We start from the raw sequence: 25,670 nt of genomic DNA, 5'->3' as shown, positions 1-25,670 counted from the left end.
ATTCTGGAAAAACAAAAACCTGGGGGTGGGTCCAAAACACTTTTAAAGATTAACTCAGCGAGCTGCTTCTTTGGAGTTCTCACCTAGCGCTTAGGTATTGGCTTTCCTTCAGACTGCATGGGAAATTTTACCTGCATGTGTGCATGTCTGATTTTTTCAAAATATATTTGAACTTTCTGTAATTGTGTTTTCTGTAAGATTCTGTAATATGGTAATGGTAGTGAGTAATTCACTTACAACTCTAGTTTGAGTTGAAAAACAAAAGTAGTAAAAATAACCATAACTACAATACTCTTATTGGTTACACAATGTAAAAAATATATAAACTGTAACATCAAAAACCTAAATTGTGAGGAAAAGTGTAAAGTTTAGGAGTGCTATTGAAGTTATCAGCTAAAAATAGGATGTTATAATTTCAAGATAATTTACGAGCCTCGTGGTAACCATAAGGGAAAAACCTGCAGTAACTACACAAAAGAACATGATAAAGAAGTCAAAACATACTGATACTGAAAGAAATCAAAACACACAAAAAAGACAGCAGGATAAGAAATAAGGAACAATGGATCTACAAAACAGCCAGAGAATAATGAAAATGGCAATAGTAAATCCTTACCTACCAATAATTACCTTAAATGTAAATAGATTAAATACTCTAATCAAAAGACATAGATAAAATAGATTAAAAAATACAAGACCCAACCATATGCTGCCTGCAAGAGACTCACTTTGGTCTTAAAGACACATGTAGACTGAGAGTGAAGGGATGGAAAAAGGTAATTCAAGCAAATGGTCACACACACACAAAAAGGCAAGTGTAGCTATATATCAGACAAAATAGACTTTAAATTAATAATGGTAAATTTTTTTAATCAAAAGCCTTTTTCAGGGTCAGATCCCAAATGGCCCCTCTGAGCTTGTTTTTTCAAAATGAATCTCCCCCCAAAGAGGCCACGTTTGTAGGGCAAGTGGAATTTTCTGAAAAAGGGAGAAAGTGGATTCTAGGTTAGAAAAATAGCGGCCCAGAGGTTGTTATGACTTAGAATCTTGGCAGAAACAGAGGCTGGAAACTGTGCAAATAATGTTTTTCATTTAGATGGAATTTGTTCAAATACACACACACACACACCAAACCTCGGTGTGACACCTGGCCCCAAACCACCATTCCTGCCACGTCTTGATGGGTTTAGGGTTTTTGAAGATTTCCTCCATCTCCCCTTCCTCTCTCCTCTTTCTCCTCTTCCTTTCCCTCTCCCCCTCATTAAAATAACAACCTAGTTTATTTTTGTTTAATTGCTGGTAGCATGACCTCAATTACAAGGACAACACAACTAATGCAGTTTGTGTGTGCTGTGGGGGGAAAAAAACTCCAAAAGAAAAAAAAAACCTAGAGAATGAATAGTAAGGGGGATTGTACCTTTAAACGAAGGGAGTCCTCTTTGAGAAGCTGATGTTTAGCAAAACACTTGAAGGAGGTGAGGGAGTTGGAAAGAGGATAAAAAGACAACGCTACAGCATTTCAGGGCCCCAGTTCAGGGCCTCTAATTGACACCTCGTGGCATTTGTTGATGGCTGCTCTGCTCTTTTCCTAAAGTTCAGCTGAAACCCTGGATCCTCATTCTGACCCTGTCAGAGTTCCCCAAACTCTCTCTACCTTTGAAGCAATTGACTCCAAGAATCCTGCAGCTTTTCTGACAACTGCTACCTAAAGTACCTGACTGGCCTAAGTAATTTTTCAGACCTTGCCTACTGGAACCACAACTTTCAATACCACACCCTAAACCTCTCAGTAGTGACTGCCAGGTTTCCAGAACCACCTTCCATACCGAGTCCACAATCTGAACATCCCCAAAACCATAGTTACCACAAGTTCATTTTATAGGGCACTTCCATGGCCACTACATTAATATTAATGAGGATTCATTCATTCAACCAATATTTACAAACACCTAATCTGTGGCAGGCAGTGTTATAAGTACTCTCAGATTAATCCTCTCAAGATCCTTAGGAGGTAGTTAATGTCATTAGCCCGAGTTGATAGAGGAGGAAAATGGGAATATAAGGTCACACATTGGATGTGGAGAGGGCTGTGATTTGAACCCAGTCTGGCTCTAGAATCCATGCCCTTAACCCCTGTGACTGTCTTGCAATCATGGGTCTTGTTTCAAAGTTCTCTCTTCAGTTAGGCACTTCCCTTATGTCTTTCTTAAATGTCAGCTCAGTGAGGCCTTTTTCATGGCCATTCTAGCTAAAATTTACACACACACACACACACACACACACACACACACACACACACTCTACCCTTTCCTGCGTCATTTTTCTCCTTAACATTTATCATTATATTATACATTTTATTTATCTAGCAATTATTACCGCAAATTGTTATTCGTTCTTTACATTTAATATCTGTGTCCTGCACTAGAAGTCAGCTGCAAAAGGGCAAGGATTTTCGCCTGTTTTATTTGCTGCTGTATCCCTTGTCACACAGTAGGCACTTGGTAAATATTTGTGGAATGAATGAATGAACCCTTCCCTTGTGGGATGAAAGAATGAATAAGTGAGTGAATGAACCCTTCCAATGATGGCTGATTCCAGGCTGCCTTGCTTGGATCCTGGTTGGCTCTGGATTCACCCCTCTGACTCCCATGCTTTCGACCGCAAGTGTATTGGCTCTGTTTACAAATGTTAACGTTTAAAATCAGAATTATACCAATTCAGATTAATTTCTATTGAGGAAGTTTGCCCTGGAGTTAATTCTGAGTCAATATAAATTCTTGTTCAATGCCGTACAGTGGTGAAGTTAACCCAAAGCCAATTTTGTCCATTTTCACTTTTCTGAAATTGTTTTCAGTGGGATGAATCATTTTCGGGTTAATATTTACAGTGATTATTAGATCAACACATCAATATTCTTATCTGTGTCATATTTCAGCAATAATAGCTTTGCCCCTGATATCTCCTTGCCCTCAGGCTGCTCTTTGAACAGCTCAGGCACATTCTTGCTTTGAGGACTGCACTGGTTGTTCCCTCTGCCAGAAATGCTCTTGCATCTGTAGTTCATCTCTTTCTTTCTTCACATGTTTTTCCTCAAAAAAAAAATCGCCTTTCAACAAGTCCTAAGCAGACTACCCTATTCAAATACAATCTTCTCCCATCCTGCACTCCTGATCCCCCTTACTGCTGTTATTTATTTTTTTATTGAGATATAATTGATTTACAGTGTTTCAGGTATACAGCAAAGTGATTCAGTTATATATATATACATATGTATACATATATATGTACGTATATATTTCAGATTCTTTTCCATTATAGGTTATTACAAGATATTGAATATAGTTCCCTGTGCTATACAGTAGGTCCTTGTTGTTTATCTATTTTATATATTGTAGTGCATATCTAATCCCAAACTCCTAATTTATCCCTCCCCCGCCTTTATTATTTTTTCTTTTTTGCGGTACGCGGGCCTCTCACTGTTGTGGCCTCTCACGTTGCGGAGCACAGGCTATGTCTGAATTGCAAAAAGCGGTAGCTCCCTTGATATCTTTTGAACGGAATGTTGCTGACAACAGGCAAAAGTGGAATTCAAGAGGGAATCTTATGCTAGAGAAAGAAACATTATTGCAATAATTCAATTCTGTCTTTTTTTTTTTTGCGGTATGCGGGCCTCTCACTGTTGTGGCCTCTCCCGTAGCGGAGCACAGGCTCCGGACGCGCAGGCCCAGCGGCCATGGCTCACGGGCCCAGCCGCTCCGCGGCATGTGGGATCTTCCTGGACCGGGGCACGAACCCGTGTCCCCTGCATCGGCAGGCGGACTCTCAACCACTGCGCCACCAGGGAAGCCCCCCGCCTTTATTTTTAATTTAATGCATACTTATCACCTCCCAATACACAAATATAATGTAATTTATTGTCTTGTTTATCGTCTGTCTCCCTCTGCTAGAACAAAACTCCACAAGGGCAGGAAGTTTTGAATCTTTTGTTCCCGGCTGTATCCCCACTACCTATAATAGTGCCTGGCACCCAGTAGGCACTCAATAAATATTTGTTGAATGAATAGCTCCTGTTCTTCTGAGCTTTATTTGTGGCAAGTTTTCACCAAGTCTAATATTTCAAGATTGCAGTTTGCAGGTTCATGTTTGGTTGAGAGCATTGGTTCTGTTTTCCCTTAACACATTTTAAAGTTCACGGTTTTAGCTGTTGTCAGTTTGTTCTGCAGTGATTATGTCTATCAGTAATAGTCATTGTGAATCCGGTAAGATATTTTGTTTTTATTTCCTGGGTAATCCAGGAGAAAAACTGTAAGCAATCCCCTTAGACAGTCCAGAATTGTCTGGGATGGGCTTTGCTAAGCTGGGTTTTCAGTCAGCTTCTGGTCAACTTTGTGTAGTGTGTAAAATCTAAACTCCTTCCAACAAGGACCTGCTGTCTAGCACAGGAAACTGTATTCAGTATCTTGTCGTAACGTATGATGGAAAAGAATCTGAAAATATATATAACTGAATCACTTTGCTGTACACCTGAAACTAACACAACATTGTAAATCAACTATACTTCAATTTTTTAAAAAAATCTAAACTCCTTCTAACCATGGCCCATGGGGCCCTACAGATCTGGCCCATGACCATCTCTATAACCTCGTTTCTAACCACTCTTTTGCTGGATGATTCCAGTGATTCTAGTAAGCACAGTATTCCAGCCACACTCGCTTTCTGGCAGAATTTATCTCATCTGTTGGTTTCCATGCTTGTTTATCCTCTGTCTCACCCACAGCCTTGAGGTAAAGTCCATGAGGACAGAGACTGTCTTAGTTTGGGTCCTTCCAGAAGCTGACCCTGAGACAAAGATTGAAGTTAAGTAGTTTATTTAGGATGTGATTCCAGGAAGCACCTGTCAGGCAGTGGGGAAGTGAGGAAGTGAGACAAAGAAGGGAGGGCAGCCGATGAAGAGTGTTATTAAACGACTTAGTGCTGTGGGCAACTGGGACTTGTTCCCACTGTGGAGTTCTGGAGGCCAGTGGAGAACACACAGCTCGGGGATGTCCCATCTGAGGGGCAAGGGGGCAGGGGTACTTATCTACCAGCTCTCGTCGGTCATTGGCTGAGGGCTGCTGCCAGGAGGTGTTCATTTCCTGGCCCCTACAGCCTGCCAGGCCCAGAGGCAGAATGGCCTTATGCAGCTTGAGAGAAGCCCTCCAGCCAAGAGATGCAGACCCTGGCAGTTGGCAGTTGGCCAGTGCACACCGGAGCAGTGAGGGAGCTGACAGTGTCTGCCACAGCGACTATGGTTAGGGAACTGACAGTGTCTGCCACAGGGACTGTGACTGTCTTGTTCACTGGGCCTTGCACATGGTACGTGCTCTATTAGACTGAAAGGTGAAGCTGGTTCGTACCTGTTATTTTGCCAGAGCAAAGCTGGGCTCCATACATCAAGGTTCAAATATCCTTGGGGCCAAACAGTATGGTGAAAACATTGAGTGTAAGGTCTCTGACCACTCACACTGGCCTCCACTCCCACCCTGGGAAATTCCTGAGGACAGGGATCCTGGTATCTGTCATGCCTGGCACTGTCAGGGTTTGACACATAGTAGGCACTCAACTTCCACCCCTTCATCCCAATGTGGTCCTTAGAATGTCAGTCAGTCACCAGAATGGCTACAATGAAAAAGATGGGGAGTGCTGAGTGATGCTGAGGATTCACCACTGGGGAAGTGTAGATTGGAGAATTGGCATGATTTACAAAGCTGATCGTATGTCTACTCCCATGATTTAGTAATTCCATTCTTAGGTATATGCCCAAGAGAAATGAGTGCATATATCCATCAAAAGATATATACAAGAATGTTCACAGAAGAATTATTCTTAATAGCCCCAAATAGAAAACTACCCAAATGCCCATCAACAGTGGAATAGATGAAGTGTGGTCTATTCATGGCAATGCAAGAGAATACAGCAGTGAGGATGGGCAAACGACTAGTTACATAACAACGTGGATCCATCTTGCAAACATCATGAGATTGAACGTTGTTAGAAGTCCAGAGAGTGATTACCCTTGGGGGAGGGGGGTGGACTTGAAGGGAGCTTCTGGCGTTTGTTTCACATTCTCTTTCTTGACCTGGGTGCTGGTCACATGGGTGTGTCTAGTTTGTAAAAAGTAAATGAGCTCTGTAAACTTACGGTGTGTACACTTTTCTGTATGTACATTTTAATTTAATGATTTAAGAGGTGGCCAGTGTGGCTGGGGCCCATGAAGGAGAGGAAAGGTTGCTGTCAGAAAGGGGGCAAGGACATGAATTTTAGGATTTGGTCTAAGTGCAGCTTCTTGTTTGACCAGAATGGAGGTTTCTTGAGAGCTTGAGAGCTTGATGAGGAGGCGGGGTGGGGGGGGGCAGAGGGGGCGATCAGAAATGCTCTTCCTCAGGGGCTGTAAGCCTGAAGGGCATTGATGGTAGGGAATGGCACCTATACCAGAGGTAACAATACCAGTGTGTTGCAGCACATACTGTGCCAATCCCTGCTCTAAGTGAACAGATATACCCAAATACCTGCCCTCGTGGAGCTTACATCCTGGTGGGGGTTAGTGGGGGGACATATTCTCTGGGCCAAGGGTAGCTATGGCTGCAACAGGCTGAGGTTTATTATGGGGGTATTCCCCCCATATACTCAGGTACTTGGTGGCTGGGATAACACGCCCCTTTCACTTCCACAGTCCCCGTAACTGTCGGCTGGAGAGTGGAGAGTGCTGGCTTTACACATTAGTACTCTCTGCTTTGGAGCTGCCCTCGAGTTGGGAGACTGGCTCCACAAGGAGCATTCAGGGAGTGACACTGCTCACTTCCAGGAAGGTTCACCTGGATATCACTCCCACCTTAGCCTCATACAAGTGAACTAGGACTCCTCCTGACTCAGAAGCTAGGGTTAGGGGCATCACCTGTAGTGGTGGGTCCATCAGGCCAGATGTTCTTCCGGTAGCCAGTGACTGGGGGCTCCTGCCCTCTCCGACACCCCAGGCAGGGACATGCACAGAGATGGCAGCAATGAGCATGTGATATGGGAATCTCATAGTGTGAGCTGTGGAAGGGGGCCACAGGGGAGAGGGCAGAGATGCCAGGGGCACGAAGGGGAGCCCAGATGCCCAGACTTAACGGGGATCTAGGAGAGACTCCCTGGAAAGAAACAAAGAGCCAGAGCAAGTGTCCAACTCCATCTGCCAGATCCAGAGAGACGGAGACAGAGAGAGCCTGAGAATGAGCCCCTGACGCAAGGACATGGCCTATTCCCAGAGAAAAAGAATGGGGGATGGGGTGGGCAGTGGAGAGAGACTTCCTGCTCGAAAGAGAGACACAGAAAGACACAGAGAGAGATAAGGGGGCAGGGAGAGAAACAGACACACATGCACACACACAGAGATGTGCATCTTGAGTTAGAGACCATCCAGATTGGGGCAGAGGGGAAGAGAGAGGCATCCACACTCACCAAGACACAAGACGGAGGCAGAAACCCCAGAGATGAGAGAAACAGAGAAGAAGGCAGGGAGCGAGACAAACACTCATCCTCAGCAATAGAAAAGCCCTGCTCTGACCCACTACCCTCAATCCCTGGTCACCCTGGCCCTTCTTCCAACATAGGCGGTCCCAGTGTGGTAGCTTTTTTCTAAATACGGCTGCCGTCAATTTCTTCTCATATGCTACACCTTGATCCAGAGAAGGCCTGAGCCACCACATAAAAAGCCCAGGCTACTCTGCTGGAGAGAGAGGCCACATAGAAGACTCAAGTACCAAACATGGGAATACAGAAGTCATCTTGGATGTCCAGCCCAGTTGAGCCTCCAGATGATTCCAGCCCAAGCCACCCAACACCCCAAGAAGGACCATCTAGTTGAGCCTGGTCAACCACAGGACCATGAAAGGTAATAGTAAATTGTCGTTTTAAGCCACTGAGTTTTAGGGTGTTTGTCACATGGCAACAGATAACCAGAATACCCAGAAAAGGCTTTTAAAGCCTGACATCCCACTCCCACATCCCCCTTACAACAAAAGCAACACCAGCCAGTCACAGTTTCAGTCCCTTTAATTAGGTGCTCTGAAGAGAGGGCAGAATGGCAGACAAGGGGTGGAGAAGGTGGTGCTTCTTAAGCCCCTTTCAGTAACCGGTCAGTCCTCATCCTCTGGCAGCTGGATCTTGCTGGGGTCGAAGCAGTTGGAGTCCATGATGGGGAGGCCATTGGCCTCTCGGTATTTTACAAGCCTCTCAGCTTCCCGGCGGGCCCACTCCTGCATCCTGGAGGCAGCAGCGTGAGGGTAGACGTGAGGGAGCTTCAATGGACACCAATCCCCATCTTAGCTCCCCAAGGACAGGATTTCTGGCAGTCTCCTTCAATCTCCACCCCTGCTTCTGCCCCGACCCGTCCCACTCTCTTTGACACCCCATGCACCTGTAGTCAGGCAGATAAGCCACAAAGGTGCTGCCAAGGACCAAGATGATGGAGAAGCCAAAGAAGAAGACGACCCGCATGTTCCAGAGGTCCACAGCAGGGTCCCTGTCATAACCGTGGGAGTCTGGGTTCTATGGCAAAGAGAAGAAGAGGTCAATGAGGGCTTCCTGCTGCTCCACAAAGCCTTATGCTGGCGCTGCATAACCTGGTCTCCAATTTCACCTTGGACCAATCTCCCCTCCCTCCCTAAATTCCTCTCTATTCTTAGGACTTGTCAAGCTCCTTCCCACCACAGGGCCTTTGCACCTGCTGTTCCCTCCGCCTGGAAAGCCTTTCCCCCAGATCTAGTCATGGCTGGATCTGTCTCCTCATTCAAGGTTTTGGCTTCATCATCACTCCCCTTAGGAGGCACTCCCTAGTCACCTTATCTATTAAGTTGAACTACAGAAAATTGCCATTTTTACAGGTCAAAAATGGCTCAACCTATTAACTCCCTACCCCCAAGTCACTCTCCATCCTCTTACCTTGCTTAACTTTCTAGCATTTACTAGTTTACCAAAGTAGCATATCCTCCAAATCCTCTGATCACATCATCTTATGTTATTGATTACATACTCTATATTACTGTTTTCTAACATTGTACATGTTTATTTTCAGTATTCTCCACTACCACGTAAGCTCTGTGAAAGCAGGGGCTTTATCTGATTTCCATACTGCTGAATCCCTAGCACCCTGAACTTAACCTGGCATTACAGCAGGCCCTCAATACATAGTTACAGAATGAATGAATAAATGAATAAGCATCCTATATATCACAGCCCCTCAACCAGAGATTAGTATTAATGAAGTACCTATTATATGCCAGGCCTTTTCACAAGCACAAACTGCACAATATCCCAGTGAAGTGGAAAGTGGCAAGAATAATTAACACCTTCTAATGGTGAGTACTTACTAAGTGCCACCTGCTGTTTTGAGCATTTTGATTCATTTAATTACACGAGGCAGGTGTACTGTAGTATTTTATTTTTTTAGAAGGTGTCCTAACACTTTCCCCATCTTACATAGAAATTGAGGCACCAAGGGGTTTAGCTACTTGCCCAAGGTCACTGCCTGTATTCCAACTCAGGCGTTCTGATTTCAGTCTCTGATATCGGTATAGCACAGCAGACCTGGCTCCACCACACATTCAGTTATGTGAGCTTAGACAAGTCACTTAACATCTTTATGCTTCAGCTTCCTCATCTGTAGAATGGGTACACTAATACTACCTACCTCGAAATAAGGTTGTTATGAGGATTAAATGAGTTAATATATGTAAAGTGTTTCAAACACCTGAGCAAGCACTATATCAGTGTTTAGTATTACTGTTGTTATATTGCTTCAAACGTGTTTTGAGCACTGTCCACTTCAGGGTTGATATCTGTCTGCAAAATAAGGCCAATCTCGCCTCTGGCCCTGAACCCGAAGGTGATCAGGGGACAAAGGAGGAAAACAAGCTAGGCAAAATTCCCAAATCTTCGAGGATTTCGCCGGCTGCGCAATCTTCAGCCGACTAAGAACGTCCTCTATGGCGCCCATCCGCCGGTCTCCGATTGACCCTTCCGGCGTCCCGTATCCCCTCCCTCTCACCTTCTCGTAGAGGTTTTCGTCCTCGGGATCTGGGTCCTCCTGCCAGCGTAAAGTCGGTTCCGGCGGCCGCTTTCCCGCCACAGCGGACGGGACGATCACAGCCCTGGAGGAGCTGGATTCCCAGCGAACACGGGCAGCCGGGAGCCCTCGCCTCGCCGCCACCGCCAAAAGGCGGCGGCCGCACAAACCTAACATCCCGGCCACCATGACAGATCGTTCTGCAGTTTATCGGGGGCGGGGACGGAAATGTGACTGCGCAGCTGCAGCTGGTCCGAGCGCGAGAATTGTCGCTCCGCCCCTACCGCAATAGGTCCCGAGTCGAGATTTTGTTTTCAAAAGGGCGAGGCGTCCTCTTTCCCTCCCTCTGTCACGGCCTCACGGAAGCAACCATCTTCTTATCCTCTCGATCAGGCTATGGAATTTCTGACCGAAAGGCTGTGGAATTTCCTTGAAAATAAAGCGGTAGCACGCGTGTGAATTCCGTTCCCAACCAATCGCACGGAGAGCTCCCTTGCCCTCTGGCGAGAAGGGCGGAGCTTCCGTTGCTCTTTCATCTTAGAAGGAAGCCAATCTTTTTTTTTTTTTTTTTTTTTTTTTGCGGTACGCGGGCCTCTCACTGTTGTGGCCTCTCCCGTTGCGGAGCACAAGCTCGGGACGCGCAGGCTCAGCGGCCATGGCTCACGGGCCCAGCCGCTCTGCAGCATGTGGCATCTTCCCGGACTGGGGCACGAACCCCCGTCCCCTGCATCGGCAGGCGGACTCCCAACCACTGCACCACCAGGGAAGCCCGGAAGCCAACCTTTCTTAAAAGCGCCTCGCCGGATTGGCCAATTGCTGCTCCTTTTCTCGACTTGTGGGAGTTTGCATGGGGAGCGGGGAAATGGCGTACACTTGCCAATCAGAGCAAGCCGGGGCTGGCCGACGGCGGACGGCGACCAATAGACTGGGCAGGCCAGAGCGCGCTCCCTTAGTAGGTGGATGGTGGTTGAAGCGCCGGCTCCCGTCTTGTCGTCGCCATTTTGTGCTGGTGATCGCGGCCGGCTGGGAGTAGGCGGCAGTGGGTTTCCAGGAGAGGGTAGCGCGCCTCGCGCTTCTCCCCTCCCTCCCATCTCCGCCCTTCCCCCCCTCCTCCGCCCTTCCGCCCCTAGCCTCGGACTTGGTAGCTGCGCGGACCGGCTCCGGCTGAGCTGCGAGAGTTGGAGGAGGTGGCGGCGGGCCGAGGTGATGTCCGAGAGCCCTCCCTTGACAGCCCGGGCCGAGAAGGTGAGCGTCGACGCTGGTCGTGGGGGCGGAGGTAAGGGGCCGGGGTGGGGGAGGGGGTGCGTAGAGGAGGCGGGAGGGCGGACTGCGGGTGGCGGATCTGGGCTTCGCAAAGAACCGATCGATGCTTGCACGGTCTGAGCCGGGGAGGGGGTGTCTTTTTGTTTTTTGTTTTTCTCCTTTAGAGAGCAGAGGCGCGTGCGCGATTGGGACACTGGATGGGTGCACGCGGGTTGGGGGAAGGGAGGGACGAATGGGAGTGGGCTACTGTGGCTCACTGTGTCTGCGACGCCGAACTTTATCCGTGGGAGGCGGGTGTCTGCGACTTTGCTTTTTATTCATAGAAGTGTGCTCTCTGCAATCGTGTGTGACTTTGGTACTTACCTACCCATGGGGAAGTGTTTTGTGGCTCTGGTCCTTATTCTTGGGTGGGGGAGGAGGGAGAACGTCGGTATGACTCGGGTCTCTATCCTCGGAGTGTGTGTCTGTAACCCTGGTCCTTATCCATGGGGAGGGGTCCTTATCCATAGAAAGTCTTCTTACGATTGGCCCTAATCCACTTACTGGGTGGGGGCGGGGAGTGCAAGGAACGTGTGTAAGACTTATTTCCCCGTCTTTTTTTTTGGGGGGGGGGCTTCGTATCTGTTACTCTGACGCTCATCCTGTGAAAGGGGGCCTCAGTGTGTGATTATGGCCCGTGTTGATTGTGAGTTCCTGTCTGTGATTTTGGCCCGTAGTTATTTGGGGCTCGAGTCTGTGACTTTGGTCCCTATCTGTTTTGGATACCAGTGTATGACTCTGGCCCCTTTGCCAGATCTACTGAGGGTTTTGTCTCTGGCTCTCATCCACTGGGGCCCCTGGTTGTGATTCTCTTACCCATCTGGGAGCAGGTAACTCTGGTTCCCTGTGGCTTGAAGAGGAAGAGAAAATTGGTGTGAGTGTATACAAGGAGGAAAGGTGTGGTGGCAACCTAGTGTTGGGCAGGTGCTGTTAACGCCTGACTTTGCCTGATTTTTGTTTAGAGGGTGGGGCCTGAAGATTCTGGGATACTTCGTGGTGACCCCTGGCCCGGTCACATGGCTTTCAGGCCTTCCTTCGTTCTCACCGCAGCCCTGAGGGTTGCGGGAAGGGACTGCCCTTCCGTCCCAGCAGAGTAACAGTGGTTCAAAACAGGCTCCGAAAGGGCTTCTTATTACCTCTGAATAACTTGGGCCCAGAGCCCTGGAGAGGGAGCCGCCTTGGGGGACCTGGCTGTGCATAAGAGACAGGGCTCAGGGCTGAGCCAGTTGCCCTGTGAGGGCCAAAACTGTGTTAGCCGGGAGCCTAGGGAGGCGGCAGCTGTCTCATTGCCAAGTTACCCTTCACCCCCTGAGCCTTTCGTGGTCTCCTGCTGTCTCATAGTGGGCAGCCAGCATCTTCTTGGGAGGATGAAATGGCACCTGAGGGCTCATGGAAGAAGCCTGGTGGGTGCCTGGGACTCCCGCTGTGAAGTCTCGCCTCCATGCCTAATGTGCCTGATCTCAGACAAGTCATCCAGCACTTAGAGCCCCCTGGGCAGGTAGCTCCGGGCTTGACTTGTCTACCAGTCTCAGGTGGCAAAGCCCTGATCACAGAATTGGTGGCACCACCGGGTCTCTGCAAGATGCTGTCTGCTGAAGGCCATGCTGTTTCTAGGGCGGCCGGCTCTAGCCTCACGTTTGTAGGGAAACGAAGCAGCAGGCCAAATAGGGACTGCCTTCCTGCTCTGGTCCACAGGAGCGCTAGGAGTTGGGAAACAGCGTCGCTGGGCTCAGGGACAGCAGAAAGCCTTCGCAATAAGCGTTTCTCAAGGAGGCCCTCTCTGCCCCAACTGCCTTGACCCCTTTCTTCCTTCTGCTCTCTCCAGAGTCCCTGCAGGAGGCATCACCCAGGCTGGCAGATCATGGTGGCAGCAGTGGGGGTGGCTGGGAAGTGAAACGGAGCCAGCGGCTGAGGAGGGGCCCCAGCAGCCCCCGCAGGCCCTATCAGGACATGGAGTATGAAAGACGGTGAGTTACCTGCTCCCACCTTTGCCAAGAAATCTAGGCTTGTCCCTGTGTGAGAGTTGATCCAGGAAAGTGCTAGGAGGGGGCTTTTGTGCAGAAAAAAACAACAACAACAAAAAACAGCACAGCAGATAATTGGTTTCTTTTCAGCAGACATTTACCTTGGCACTTGTGAGCCAGGACCTGTGCTAGGCTCTGGGAGTGCATTGGTGAATTGAGACAAATAAGATTGTAGCCTTCTCCTTACTTAGGGTCTCACAAGGGAGACCACACAGTTTACAGATCATTACAAAACAGCTTGATAGGTGCCATGTTTGGTTGCAGAGTGGGAAGGGATCCAGAGAAAGGGAGGAATGGAGACTGATGCCTAGGTTTCCAGTTTGGATGAGCCAGATAGGTATATGGTGCCATTCACCAAGGTGTGGACAGCCACTGCAGGAGGAGAGGCAGAGGTGCATGACAGATGGGCAGTGGGTGGGTTGTAAGTGCTGTGGATTCTCAGGAGAGAGGTGTGGGCTGTAGCTTTGGGTTTGAGGGATGAAGAGGAGTGGTGCCTTCAGAGTCAGGAATTTGCCCAGAAAATGTATGGGGCAAGCCAGGTCAGATAGTATTACTCAGCACTGCATTTTTAAGATTTAGGATTCAGGGACAGGGTGGGCTGAAGTTGCTGTGATACTTGTCTTGGAATGGGACACTCTTATACAGTTATTTTTAAACTCTGGTACGAACAAGAAACAGTTGGGACACTTGGTGAAATACAGAGATCCTGGGCCATACCCTTCCCATACGGGTGGATCACCTCGCTTGATTCTAACGAAGATGATTTATTCCTGACTTTTAAAGATTGTATAGGAAAGTAGACCTAATTGTCCCAGAGAGCCTCTATTAAGAGTCAGTAGATTTATGAAAAGTCAGGGAGGAAATAATTTTTTTAATGTCTTACAAAGGGTTTCTGCTACCACCACCTTTTCAAAAATATAGAATTATAATATTTTGTTTCTGAAAAGTGATGAGCCCAAACTTGAGGTGTGGTCATCCTCTAGTGTTATTCAGCCTTGACTTTATTTCAGAATGTCTTTTGAAAGGCATTCGATTTTGGATGGTATTCACTGGAAGAGCTCTGTGGCAGTTTCTGAGTTTGAGTAGGTAAGATACTTGCCTCAGACTTTATTACCAAATAAAGCCACTGGCTTTCTTTTGGCTTTTAAAGGACCTCAAGTGCAGAGGTTTGAGTTAATCATACTTTTCCAGTTCAAGGTACATTTCTATCATAGGTTGGTACAAGACCTTCTCTTGCCATATTTATTTTTTCCTTTTTTATTTCCAATACCCATAGCTGTAGGCAGCTGCTCTGTTGTGTTTGAAACGTATCCTTCTAAAATATGTAGTGTTGTTTCGAGTGTGTGTGTTTTCAATTTACACAAATGGCAGAGTATTACAGTCTTCATTCTGTTTCCTGGACTTTGTATTACTCAGCCCTGCATTCTTAAGATCTGTCTGTATTGCCATGTGTATGTTAGTGCTTTGCTTCTAGTTGGTCCCAAAGACACCATGGGGTGTGCCTACTGCCTTTTACTTAATGATTCCCTCAAGGATGGATACCTGTTTTTAATTTTGGTGTGCTGAAATTCATCACTTTTTGTCCTATAACCTCTCCTTTCAGAATCTTCTCTATTCCTATCTCTGGATCACAAAGATTGTTCTCACTCTATAGTTTTACCTTTTGCTTTCACATCTTTAAATCCATCTAGAGGCCACTTTTGAATATGTTATAATGTAGGTTCTGGTTTTATTTTCCTCCATATAGTGGGCAGTTTTCCCAGTACAGCCCCCCAGATACTTACTTTGTAAGTAGTCATCTCATCCTCTGAAACAGGTCACAAAGATCTATAAAATTCGTTTAAAGGACATAAAAATCTGAATAAACCAAAATACAGGTCTTTGGTATTCCTTTTTTTAAAATTGATATATAGTAGATGTATAATATTATGTAAGTTTCAGGTGTGCAGCATAGTGATACAGTTTTTAAAGATTATATATTCCATTCATAGTTATTATAAAATACTGGCTATATTCCCTACGTTGTACAATATATCCTTATAGCTTATTTATTTTATACATAGTAGTTTGTACCTCTTAATGCCCTACCCCTATCTTGTCCCTCCCCTCTTCCTTTTCCCCACTGGTAACCACTAGTTCTCTAATCTGTGAATTTGTTTCTGTTTTGTTATAGTCATTACTTTGTTTTAAGTTTTAGATTCCACATATAAGTGATATACAGAATTTTATCTTTCTCTGACTTACTTCATTTAGCATTAATACCCTCCAAGTCCATCCATGTTGCAAATGGCAAAATTTCATTCTTCTTTATGGCTGAGTAGTATTCCATTGTATATATGTACCACATGTTCTTTAGCCATTTATCTGTTGATGCACACTTAAGTTGCTTCCATATCTTGGCAGTTGTAAATAATGCTGCTGTGAACATTGGGGTACATGTATCTTTTTGAATTAGTGTTTGCATTTTTTTCAGATATAGACCCAGGAGTGGACTGTTTTTAGTTTTTTGAGATGCCTTCATACTGTTTTCCACAGTCGCTGCACCAGTTTACATTCCTACCAACAGTGTACGAGGGTCCCCTTTTCTCCACATCCTCACCAACATTCGTTGTCAGTGTTCTTTTTGATGATAGCCATTCTGACAGGTGTGAGGTGATACCTCATTGTGGTTTTAATTTGCATTTCTCTGATGATTAACGATGTTGAACATCTTTTCATGTGCCTCTTGGCCATCTGTATGTCTTCTTTGGAAAAATGTCTATCAGGTCTTCTGTCCCCTTTTTTTTTTTTTTTGCGGTACGCAGGCCTCTCACTGTTGTGGCCTCTCACATTGCGGAGCACAGGCTATGTCTGAATTGCAAAAAGCAGTAGCTCTCTTGATATCTTTTGAACGGAATGTTGCTGACAACAGGCAAAAGTGGAATTCAAGAGGGAATCTTATGCTGGAGAAAGAAACATTGTTGCAATAATTAAATTCTGTCTTCTTTTTTTCTTTTTTTTTTTTGCGGTACGCGGGCCTCTCACTGTTGGGGCCTCTCCCGTTGCGGGGCACGAACCCATGTCCCCTGCATCGGCAGGTGGACTCTCAACCACTGCGCCACCAGGGAAGCCCCTTCTGTCCATTTTTAAGTTGGGTTTGTTTGTTTCTGTTTGTTTGTTTGATATTGAGTTGTATGAGCTGTTTATATATTTTGGATATTAACCCCTTATTGGTCATATCATTTGCAAATATTTTCTTCCATTCAGTCGGTTGTTTTGTTTTGTTGATAGTTTTCTTTGCTGTGTAAAAGCTTTTAAGTTTAATCTGGTCGTGTATTGTTTGTTAAAGTAATTCCTAGATGCTTCAGTAGTTTTTATTCGCATCTTGTCTTTTTATTTTCCAAGCTGGTGTTTACTGGGGTAGAAGAAAGCTGTTGGTTTTTTTAAGTTATCTTATCTCTGCTGTGTTCCATTGTTATTTCTACTCATTCATTGTTGACTTTGATGGTCTTTCTAAGTAGTTAGCCATGTTGTATACAAACCAATCCTGGCTTTTCTTATTTCTTTTTCCTCACTTATAGCACTGACCAGGACTTTTGATACCATGTTAAATAGTATCTGTGATGCTGATTAAGATTCATTTTAGTTAAGAGTCACAAGTATAGATTCATTTTGGTAGGTTGTAACTGAAAATCCAAAGAATAATGGCTTAAACAATATAGTTTATTTTCTTTCCCATAAAGGACATCTGCAGACAGACAGTCAGTCCAGGCCTGATAGGCAGCCCCTTTTGTTTAGCCATCAAGTGTGATGTGTACTGTAGGCTTTTAGAATATAGTCTTCAATAAATCAAGAAAATTCTCTAGTTTTAGTTTGCTAAGACTGAACAGAAATGAGTATTGAACTTCATAATTACATGCTTTTTTCCCTCCTTTTGTCCATCAACTTCATAAATTGCATTCAATTGCATCCTTGATTTATTGAGATATACCCTCCTTGATCATGGTATGTATGTGTATGTTTATAACTTCTCATTTTGAAAAAACCTCAGATTTACAAAAAAAAAATTGCAAGTACAACAAACTCCCTTAATCCTCTACCCAGAACCACTAATTGTAAACATTTTGCCACATTCGCTTTACCTACCTACAAGCCTACTCCTTCCTCCTTCCCCCTCTTTTTTCTCCCCTCTCCCTTTTCTCCTCCCCTCTCCCTTCCCCTCTTCCTTCTCCTTCCCTCTACCCCTCCTCCACTTTCTATACATAACATTTTTTTCTGACTCATTTGAGTTAGTGGCAGACATGACCGGTAAGTACTACAGCATGTTCGTCCCGCTTTCTCTTTCATAATCACAGGATGCTTATCAATATCAAGAAATTTAACATTGATACAATACTTTTGTCTTAAAGTCTATATTCAGATGTCATCAGTTCTTCCAAAAATGTCTTTTATAGCTGTTTTTCCCTAATCCAGTATCCAATCCAAGATCACACATCACATTGAGCTACTTTGTTTTTTAGTCTCGTTTAATCTGGAATAGTTATTCAATCTTTGTCTTTTATGAACTTGATGTTTAAAGAGTACATGTCGGTTGTTTCGTAGATGTTTCTCAATTTGTGTTTTTCTAATGTTTACTCATGAATTTTTGGAAGAAAAATTATTTAAATAATGTGTATACTTTTAAAACACTGTTACATTTAATTAGATAATTGTTTTATTTAGGATATTTGCATCTGTGTCCATCAGTGATGGGGTCCTATAATTTCCTTTTCTGGTATTTATCTGGCATTGAATCAAGGTGGCCTCATGACATGAATTGGGCATCTTTTGCTATTTCTCTGTTTATTGGAGGAACTCATAAAAGACTTATCTGTCCCTTGAAAATTTGGTAAAACTCACCTTTAAAGGGGCCTGGGTTTTTGATTATCATTTTGTATACTTCTGCCAATTATGGCATTTTATGTTTTCCAGAAATATACTCATTTTGTGGAGATCCTCTTATATTGTGATTCAGTCCAGCTTCCTAGAAATGTATTATGAATGGGGACTACCTTTGGAAGGTATTTAGTCAAAGTGCTCTGTGGCCAATGAAAAGTATCCCTTACTATCTAAATCTTTTCCCTTCCTGAGTTTAGATAGCAAGAGTTCAGTATCCAAATTTATTTGATTTAGATGCTGGGTGTCAGTTAAGGATTTCATCTGAATATTTATTCAACTCTATTCGGTTGTTTTGGTTTTTATTTTGTTTTTTGTTTTTTTGGCTGTGTTGGGTCTTTGTTGCTGTGCGGGGGCTTTCTCTAGTTGTGGCGAGCGGGGGCTACTCTTCATTGCGGTGTGCAGGATTCTCATTGCAGTGGCTTCTCTTGTTGAGGAGCACCGGCTCTAGGTGCGCGGGCTTCAGTAGTTGTGGCACACGGGCTTAGTAGTTGTGGCGCATAGGCTTAGTTGCTCTGCGGCATGTGGGATCTTCCTGGACCAGGGCTCAAACCCGTGTCCCCTGCATTGACAGGTGGATTCTTAACCACTGCACCACCAGGGAAGTCCCCAAATCTGTTCAGTTCTTAGATTCTGATAACTAGAGTCCAAATATCGAGGAATACCTACATTAAGCAACAATGAAAAGCATTGTTCATATCAAAAACCTTAAAAATACTCATATCTCTCACACCAGCTGCTTCTTGTCTAGGCATTTATCATTAAGGAAACAATTTGGGTTCTAAGCCAAGCTCACAAGGACAGAGACTTCATTTTGTTCACAGCAGTATCCTCAGCACCTAGAATAGCACCTGACACATAGCAAATGTTACATTACTATTTGTTGAATGAATAAATGAATGAACAATTTTGAAAAATTGCAAACCAACTGAAATGTCTGGAAACATTTTATTTTTCCCATTTGTTAATTACCTTTTAGCTTTTGGGGGGTTTTCCAGTATTTTATTATGAAATTTCAAGCATACAGCAAAGTTGAAAGAATTTTACAGTGAACACCTCTATATCCATCCACTGGATTCTACCATTAACATTTTATCATATTTGTTTTATCACATGCTTATTTGTTTATGGTATTTTTTATACTCTAGATATTTAAAATTTTTTATGAAGCCAGATTTATCTTTTTTTTAAATTTTATGACTTCTGGGTTTTGCCTTACTTATAAAGGTCTTCCCCATTCTTGAGGTAATCAGTTTTTTCTTACATTTTCTTTCTAATATTTTTAAGGTGTCTATTCAGGGACTTAAATTTTTGATCCATCTAGAATTTACTTGGTGTAAGAAATGAGGTAGATAAACAACTTTATTTTCTTAAAGGTCAACAAACTTTTTCTGTAAAGGACCTGATAGTAAATATTTTTTGGCATCGAAGACCATACAGTCTGTCACAACCAGTCTGCGGAAAGCAACCACAGACAATATGTAAATGAACAGGTATAGCTGTGTTCAAGAAAACTTTATTTAGGTGACTGAATTTGGCCCCCTGGCTGTGGTTTACCAATTCCTGAGCTAGACAGTTATCACAACTAGTATTTATTGACTAATCCATTTTCTCCTTGTTCATTTGAATTGCAACCTTTGCCTGATTCTAAATTTCCATATGTGTGTTTGTGTACTATGAACTCTGATTTTACCGGATCTGTCCATTTGTGTTTCATTTGCTCCACCTTTATAATATGTTTTAATATTTGGTGGGGTTCCTCTCTCCATCATTAGTCTTTTTTTAAACAGAATTTTCCTGACTCTTCTCTAAGTTGTTTCTTGTCCTTTGCTGTTATAAACAGTGTTGCATTGAGAGTACTGTTTCTGTATGTGTGCAAGTGTATCAGTACATTAAATTCCCAGAAGGAGAATTGGGGGTCAGAGAGTATATAGATTTTTAGTTTTGCCAGCTATTGACAAATTCTCCTCCATGAGGATCGTTCCATTTTCACTCCTACTACCAATATGAGAGTGCCTATTTCCCATACAGCCTTGCCAACAGTTTGTTGTCAAACATTTGGACTTCTGCAGGTTTGTTGAGTTAAAAACATTCGATCACAGATCTTCCTTACAGAAGAATTCCAAATAATATATGTAGATACTCCCCACTCTAAGAAGTAGAGCTTAATTTTCCTCCTCTTGAGTGTGGGTTGATCTTAGTGACTCGCTTCTAAAGCATAGAGTGTAAGAGAAAAAGAAACTTTACAGCGGAGAAACCAGGCAGACCCCACCATAACCAGATGATCAAGTTCAGTGTCACCAGTGGTAAGTCACATTGATAGCATGCCCCTGAGATCTGATGTGATCAGAAGGGCACGTCTATTGTATTCTTCAAAAAACCATAACTGACCAGTATGCTTCAAAATTGTGTCAAGGTCATAAAAAAACAAGGCAAGACTGGGAAACTTTCACAGGCCAGAGGAGACTAAGGGGGCATGATGACTAAATGCAATGTGGTATCTTGGATTAGATCCTGGAACAGAAAGGGGATAGTAGTGGAAAAACTGGTGAAATGCTAATGAAGTCTACAGTTTAGTTAACTTTTTAGTTCTGGCAAATGTACCATGGTTCTCTTCACATTAGAAGAAACTGGGTGAAAAGTATATGAGAATTGTATTATCTTTGAACTTTTCTGTAAATCTAAAATTATCATTTCTTTTTTTTTTTTTTTTTTTTTTTGTGGTACGCGGGCCTCTCACTGTTGTGGCCTCTCCCATTGCGGAGCACAGGCTCCGGATGCGCAGGCTCAGCGGCCGTGGCTCACGGGCCCAGCCGCTCCGCGGCATGTGGGATCTTCCCGGACTGGGGCACGAACCTGTGTCCCCTGCATCTGCAGGCGGACTCTCAACCACTGCGCCACCAGGGAAGCCCAAAATTATCATTTCTTAAAAATAAGTTTGACTTTATCAAATTAGAAACTTTTATACATCAAAGAATGCTATTCAAAAGAATGAAAAGACATCCCACAGAATGGGAGAATGTGTTTGCAAATCATATATCTGATAAGGGATTAACACCCAGGATATATAAAGAACTCCTACAAGAGCAACAGAAAAACCTAATTCAAAAATGGGCAAAAGACTTGAATAGACATTTCTCCAAAGAAGATGTATAATTGGCCAATAAGCACATGAAAAATGCAAAATAACAAGTGTTAATGAGGATGTGGAGAAATTGGAAGCTTTGTGCATTGCTGGTAGGAATGTATAATGGTACAGCTGCTATGGAACACTGTTTGGCAGTTCCTCAAAAAATCAGTTACCATAGGATTCAGCAATTCCACTCCTGGGTGTGTACCCAAAAGAACTGAAAGCAGGGACTCAAACAGATACTTGTACACCAGTGTTCATAGCAGCATTATTCACAATATCCAAAACAACCAGTAGGTGGAAACAACCCAGGTGTCCATCAAGAGATGTAGCATATACCATACATACATATATGGCCATAAAAAGAAATGAAATTCTGATGCATTCTACAACCTGAACCTTGAAAACATTCTGCTAAGTGAGATAAGCCAGACACAAAGGGACAAATGTTATATGAGTCCACTTTTATGAGGTACCTAGAATAGGCAAACTCATAGAGACAGAAACTAGAGTAGAGAGTGCCAGGTGGTGTGGGGAATTATTGTTTAATTAGAGTACAGAGTTTCTGTTTGGGGTGATGAAAAGGTTCTAGAAATAGATAGTGGTGATGACTGTACAACATTTTGAGTGTACTTTGTGCCACTGAGTTGTATACTTTAAAATGGTAAAGTCCTTGGGCCTCCCTGGTGGTGCAGTGGTTAAGAATCCGCCTGCCAATGCAGGGGACACGGGTTCGAGCTCTGGTCTGGGAAGATCCCACATGCCGCGGAGCAGCTAAGCTTGTGCCCCACAACTACTGAGCCTGCGCTCTAGAGCCCACATGCCACATCTACTGAAGCCCACGCACTCTAGAGCCTGCGCTCCGCTACAAGAGAAGCCCGTGCACCGCAATGAAGAGTAGCTCCCACTCACCACAACTAGAGAAAGCCCGCGTGCAGCAACGAAGACCCAACACAGCCAAAAATAGTAAATAAATAAAAATAAAAAAATTTATTTAAAAAAATGGTAAAGTTCTTGTTAAATATATTTTATCACAGTAAAAATGATTTAGGAAAAATATACAAAAATAAATTTTAAGTGTTATAAAAATGACCTATCCAGTATAGTTTTAATTTTCATCTTTCATTATGAGTGAGATAGAGCATCTTTTCAAATATAAACCATCTGTACAGTTGACCCTTGAAAAACACAGGTTTGAACTGCATAGGTCCACTGATACACAGATTCTTTTCAATAGTAAATACTACAATGCTACAGGATCCATGGTTGAATCTGAGCATGTGGAGGAACCACAGATACAGAGGCCTGACTATAAGTTATACTCGGATTTTCAACTGAGCAGAGGGTCGGTGCCCATAACCCCTGCATTGTTCAAAGGTCAACTGTATTATTTTCTGTGAATTCAGTTCCCTTTTTCTTTATCCCTTATCTTTTCCCTGTTTATTGTTTGTCTTGACTTGGCTTTTGACGGTTTTTGTTTTTTCCAAGCAGAAATGTTTTATTTTTATGTAGTCAGATTTAATAGTCTTTTCTTCTGTGGCTTCTGGATTTGGGTCATAGTTTACCCCATTTCAAGATTATCAAAAAACTATCTCGTGTTTTATTCTTCTTTTCCTCTATGGTTTCATTTCTTCCATTTAAATCTTTGACCCATTTCAAATGTATCCTGGCTTATATGTGTGAAGTATAGTCATAAGATCTTGCACATGTCTAGGTATTTAACCTTTTTGATGCAGTGATCCTTGGGATCTTCCTATTTCTGAACAGTGGCTCTCTGAATACAAGCACAATATTTATTTCTGTGTATTAATTTTGAACCCAGCATCTTTACTGATTTATCTTATTATTTATAATCAGTTCTCAGTTGATTCTCTTAGGCTTAGGCAGATACATCCTCATATCATCTACAAGTAATGGTAATTTTACCTTTTCCTTTCCAGCTCTTAATCTTTTTTTTCCTTTGTTTAATTGTTTAATAGCGAGTATCTTAGAATAATGTTAATAATGGTGTGGATAATGGATATTCTAGTATCATTTCTGACCACGATTGGGATCCTGCTAGTAGTAGTCTATGGTGATGTCCATTTTTGTCTTGTTTTAAGTAGATATGTATTGGTTGCTTTTAGAATACTTTTAGAGGGAGTTTCCTGGTGGTCCAGTGGTTCCTCAGTGCTCTTTAGAGTCATTATTTTATCAAAGAATAATTATTGGGCACCTGCTGAGTATTAGGCACTAAGCTAAGCTTTGGGGAATAGGGCAGTGAACCGAACAGGTGGTTCCCTCATCTCCCAAAACTCAGTCTAGTAATTTTTTTTTTTTTTTGCGGTACGCGGGCCTATCACTGTTGTGGCCTCTCCCGTTGCGGAGCACAGGCTCTGGACGCGCAGGCTCAGCGGCCATGGCTCACGGGCCCAGCCGCTCCACGGCACGCGGGATCTTCCCAGACCGGGGCACGAACTCGCATCCCCTGCATCAGCAGGTGGACTCTCAAACACTGTGCCACCAGGGAAGCCAGTCTAGTAATTTTTTAAATCATCAAAGAAATGCACATTAAATCAATGTTGAGATAATTATTTTACAGTTATTGCAGTAGGAGAAATTTTAACAAAACAGCTGCCAGGGGCTTCGCTGGTGGTGCAGTGGTTAAGAATCCGCCTGCCAATGCAGGGGACACGGGTTTGAGCCCTGGTCCAGGAAGATCCCACATGCCGCGGAGCAACTAAGCCCATGTGCCACAAATACTGAGCCTGCGCTCTAGAGCCCACGAGCCACGACTACCGAGCCCATGTTGCTGAAGCCCGCATGCCTAGAGCCCGTGCTCCGCAACAAGAGAAGCCACCGCAATGAGAAGCCCGCGCACCACAACAAAGAGTAGCCCCTGCTCGCTGCAACCAGAGAAAAGCCCACGCGAAATAAATACATACATACATACATATAATGAGAAGCCCACGTACCGCAACGAAGAGTAGCCTCCTCTCACCGCAACCAGAGAAAAGCTCACGCGAAATAAATACATACATACACACAATGAGAAGCCTGCATACCTCAACGAAGAGTAGCCTCCGCTCGCCGCAAGCAGAGAAAAGCCCACGCAAAATAAATAAATACATAACTACATACAATGAGAAGCCCGCGTACCGCAACGAAGAGTAGCCTCCGCTTGCCGCAGCCAGAGAAAAGCCCACGCGAAATAACTACATACATACATACATACAATGAGAAGCCTGCGTACCGCAACAAAGAGTAGCCTCCGCTCGCCGCAGCCAGAGAAAAGCCCGCACAAAATAAATACATACATATATACATACGTGCAAACAGACAGCTGCCAGTGCTAGCAAGGTGACCGTGGAACAGGGGTGCAGGGTAGCACAGTGCACGATGAGGTGGAAGGAAAGAGGTCAGCAGGGACCTCATCCCGCAGGACCCTGCAGACCTTGTAGGACCTTAGTGAGCATTTTGGTGTTTTGTAAGGAGCAATATGGTTGGGCTTGATTGACTTTGCCTTGTGAAACCCTCACTCACATTTGGGGTATAGAGAGTAAACTAGGGGAGGCCTGGGTGGAGGTGAGGAGACCAGTCGGGGTTCCACATCTAAGGGCCCAGTGAGGGAATGGAGAGGTGGGGAAGGGAAGGAGAGAAGTGGGTTGAATTTGAGGGAGAGGTGGGAGCCAGTTGGCCCCACGGGGTCAGCATGTAGGGATCCCTGTCAGGGGTTGGGGCTGAGGGTCTAGGGAGGGGGGTGGGTGGGGTCACTCTCACCTCTTGCACCTTTCAGAAAGGATTGCCCTCTCTTCCCTCCCCATCCTTCTTTCCCCAGAGGGGGTCGTGGAGACAGGACTGGCCGTTACGGAGCCGCCGATCGTTCACAGGATGATGGTGGGGAGAACCGCAGCCGGGATCACGACTACCGGGACATGGACTACCGCTCATATCCCCGCGAGTATGGCAGCCAGGAGGGCAAGCACGACTATGATGACTCGTCCGAAGAGCAGAGTGCAGAGGTGAGGGCAGGGGAGGGCCAGCTCCTGCAGGGCCTCTGTCTGGCTGTAGCACCGTGTGCAGGTAGCTCTCAGCTCCCATGCCTTCAGACTGTGCTCGGTGGCTTTGCCTCACCTGGAGGGTCTGTCCCCACTCCCCTCTCTGAGGGCTCCTCTCCCAAGTTGGGTCTCCCTAACTTCCACGTGCTTGGCTCTATACTTCTGAGGGCCCCTGGCCA

At 44.5% G+C, this 25,670-nt stretch overlaps 2 protein-coding genes across 8 annotated transcripts in view; one reads left to right on the top strand and one right to left on the bottom strand.

Moving 5' to 3' along the window:
* Positions 1-8,061: 8,061 nt before the first annotated feature.
* NDUFB11 (NADH:ubiquinone oxidoreductase subunit B11) lies at positions 8,062-10,782 on the bottom strand. Its single transcript, XM_060002467.1, has 3 exons — positions 10,067-10,782; positions 8,438-8,568; positions 8,062-8,283 (listed from the first exon to the last, which is right to left on the bottom strand). Exons 1-3 carry the CDS (start codon positions 10,271-10,273, stop codon positions 8,157-8,159), a joined length of 465 nt encoding a protein of 154 aa, XP_059858450.1. The 5' UTR covers positions 10,274-10,782; the 3' UTR covers positions 8,062-8,156.
* A 143-nt stretch (positions 10,783-10,925) lies between these two features.
* RBM10 (RNA binding motif protein 10) overlaps positions 10,926-25,670 on the top strand; it is a 29,522-nt gene continuing 14,777 nt past the window's right edge. For 5 of the 7 annotated variants that reach the window (XM_060002464.1, XM_060002465.1, XM_060002463.1 and 2 more), the window contains exons 1-3: positions 10,926-11,360; positions 13,212-13,353; positions 25,230-25,455. In XM_060002464.1, the coding sequence (XP_059858447.1) occupies positions 11,045-11,360; positions 13,212-13,353; positions 25,230-25,455 (684 nt within the window). In that variant the 5' untranslated portion in view covers positions 10,926-11,044. The remainder of the gene's footprint in view (positions 11,361-13,211; positions 13,354-25,229; positions 25,456-25,670) is intronic. The other 2 variants (XM_060002462.1, XM_060002466.1) reach the window with 2 other exon arrangements.

Source organism: Delphinus delphis, chromosome X (assembly GCF_949987515.2).
Source record: "Delphinus delphis chromosome X, mDelDel1.2, whole genome shotgun sequence".
Lineage (NCBI taxonomy): Eukaryota > Metazoa > Chordata > Mammalia > Artiodactyla > Delphinidae > Delphinus > Delphinus delphis.
Note: the sequence above shows the minus strand (reverse complement) of the source record. Positions and strands in the feature narration are given on the sequence as shown.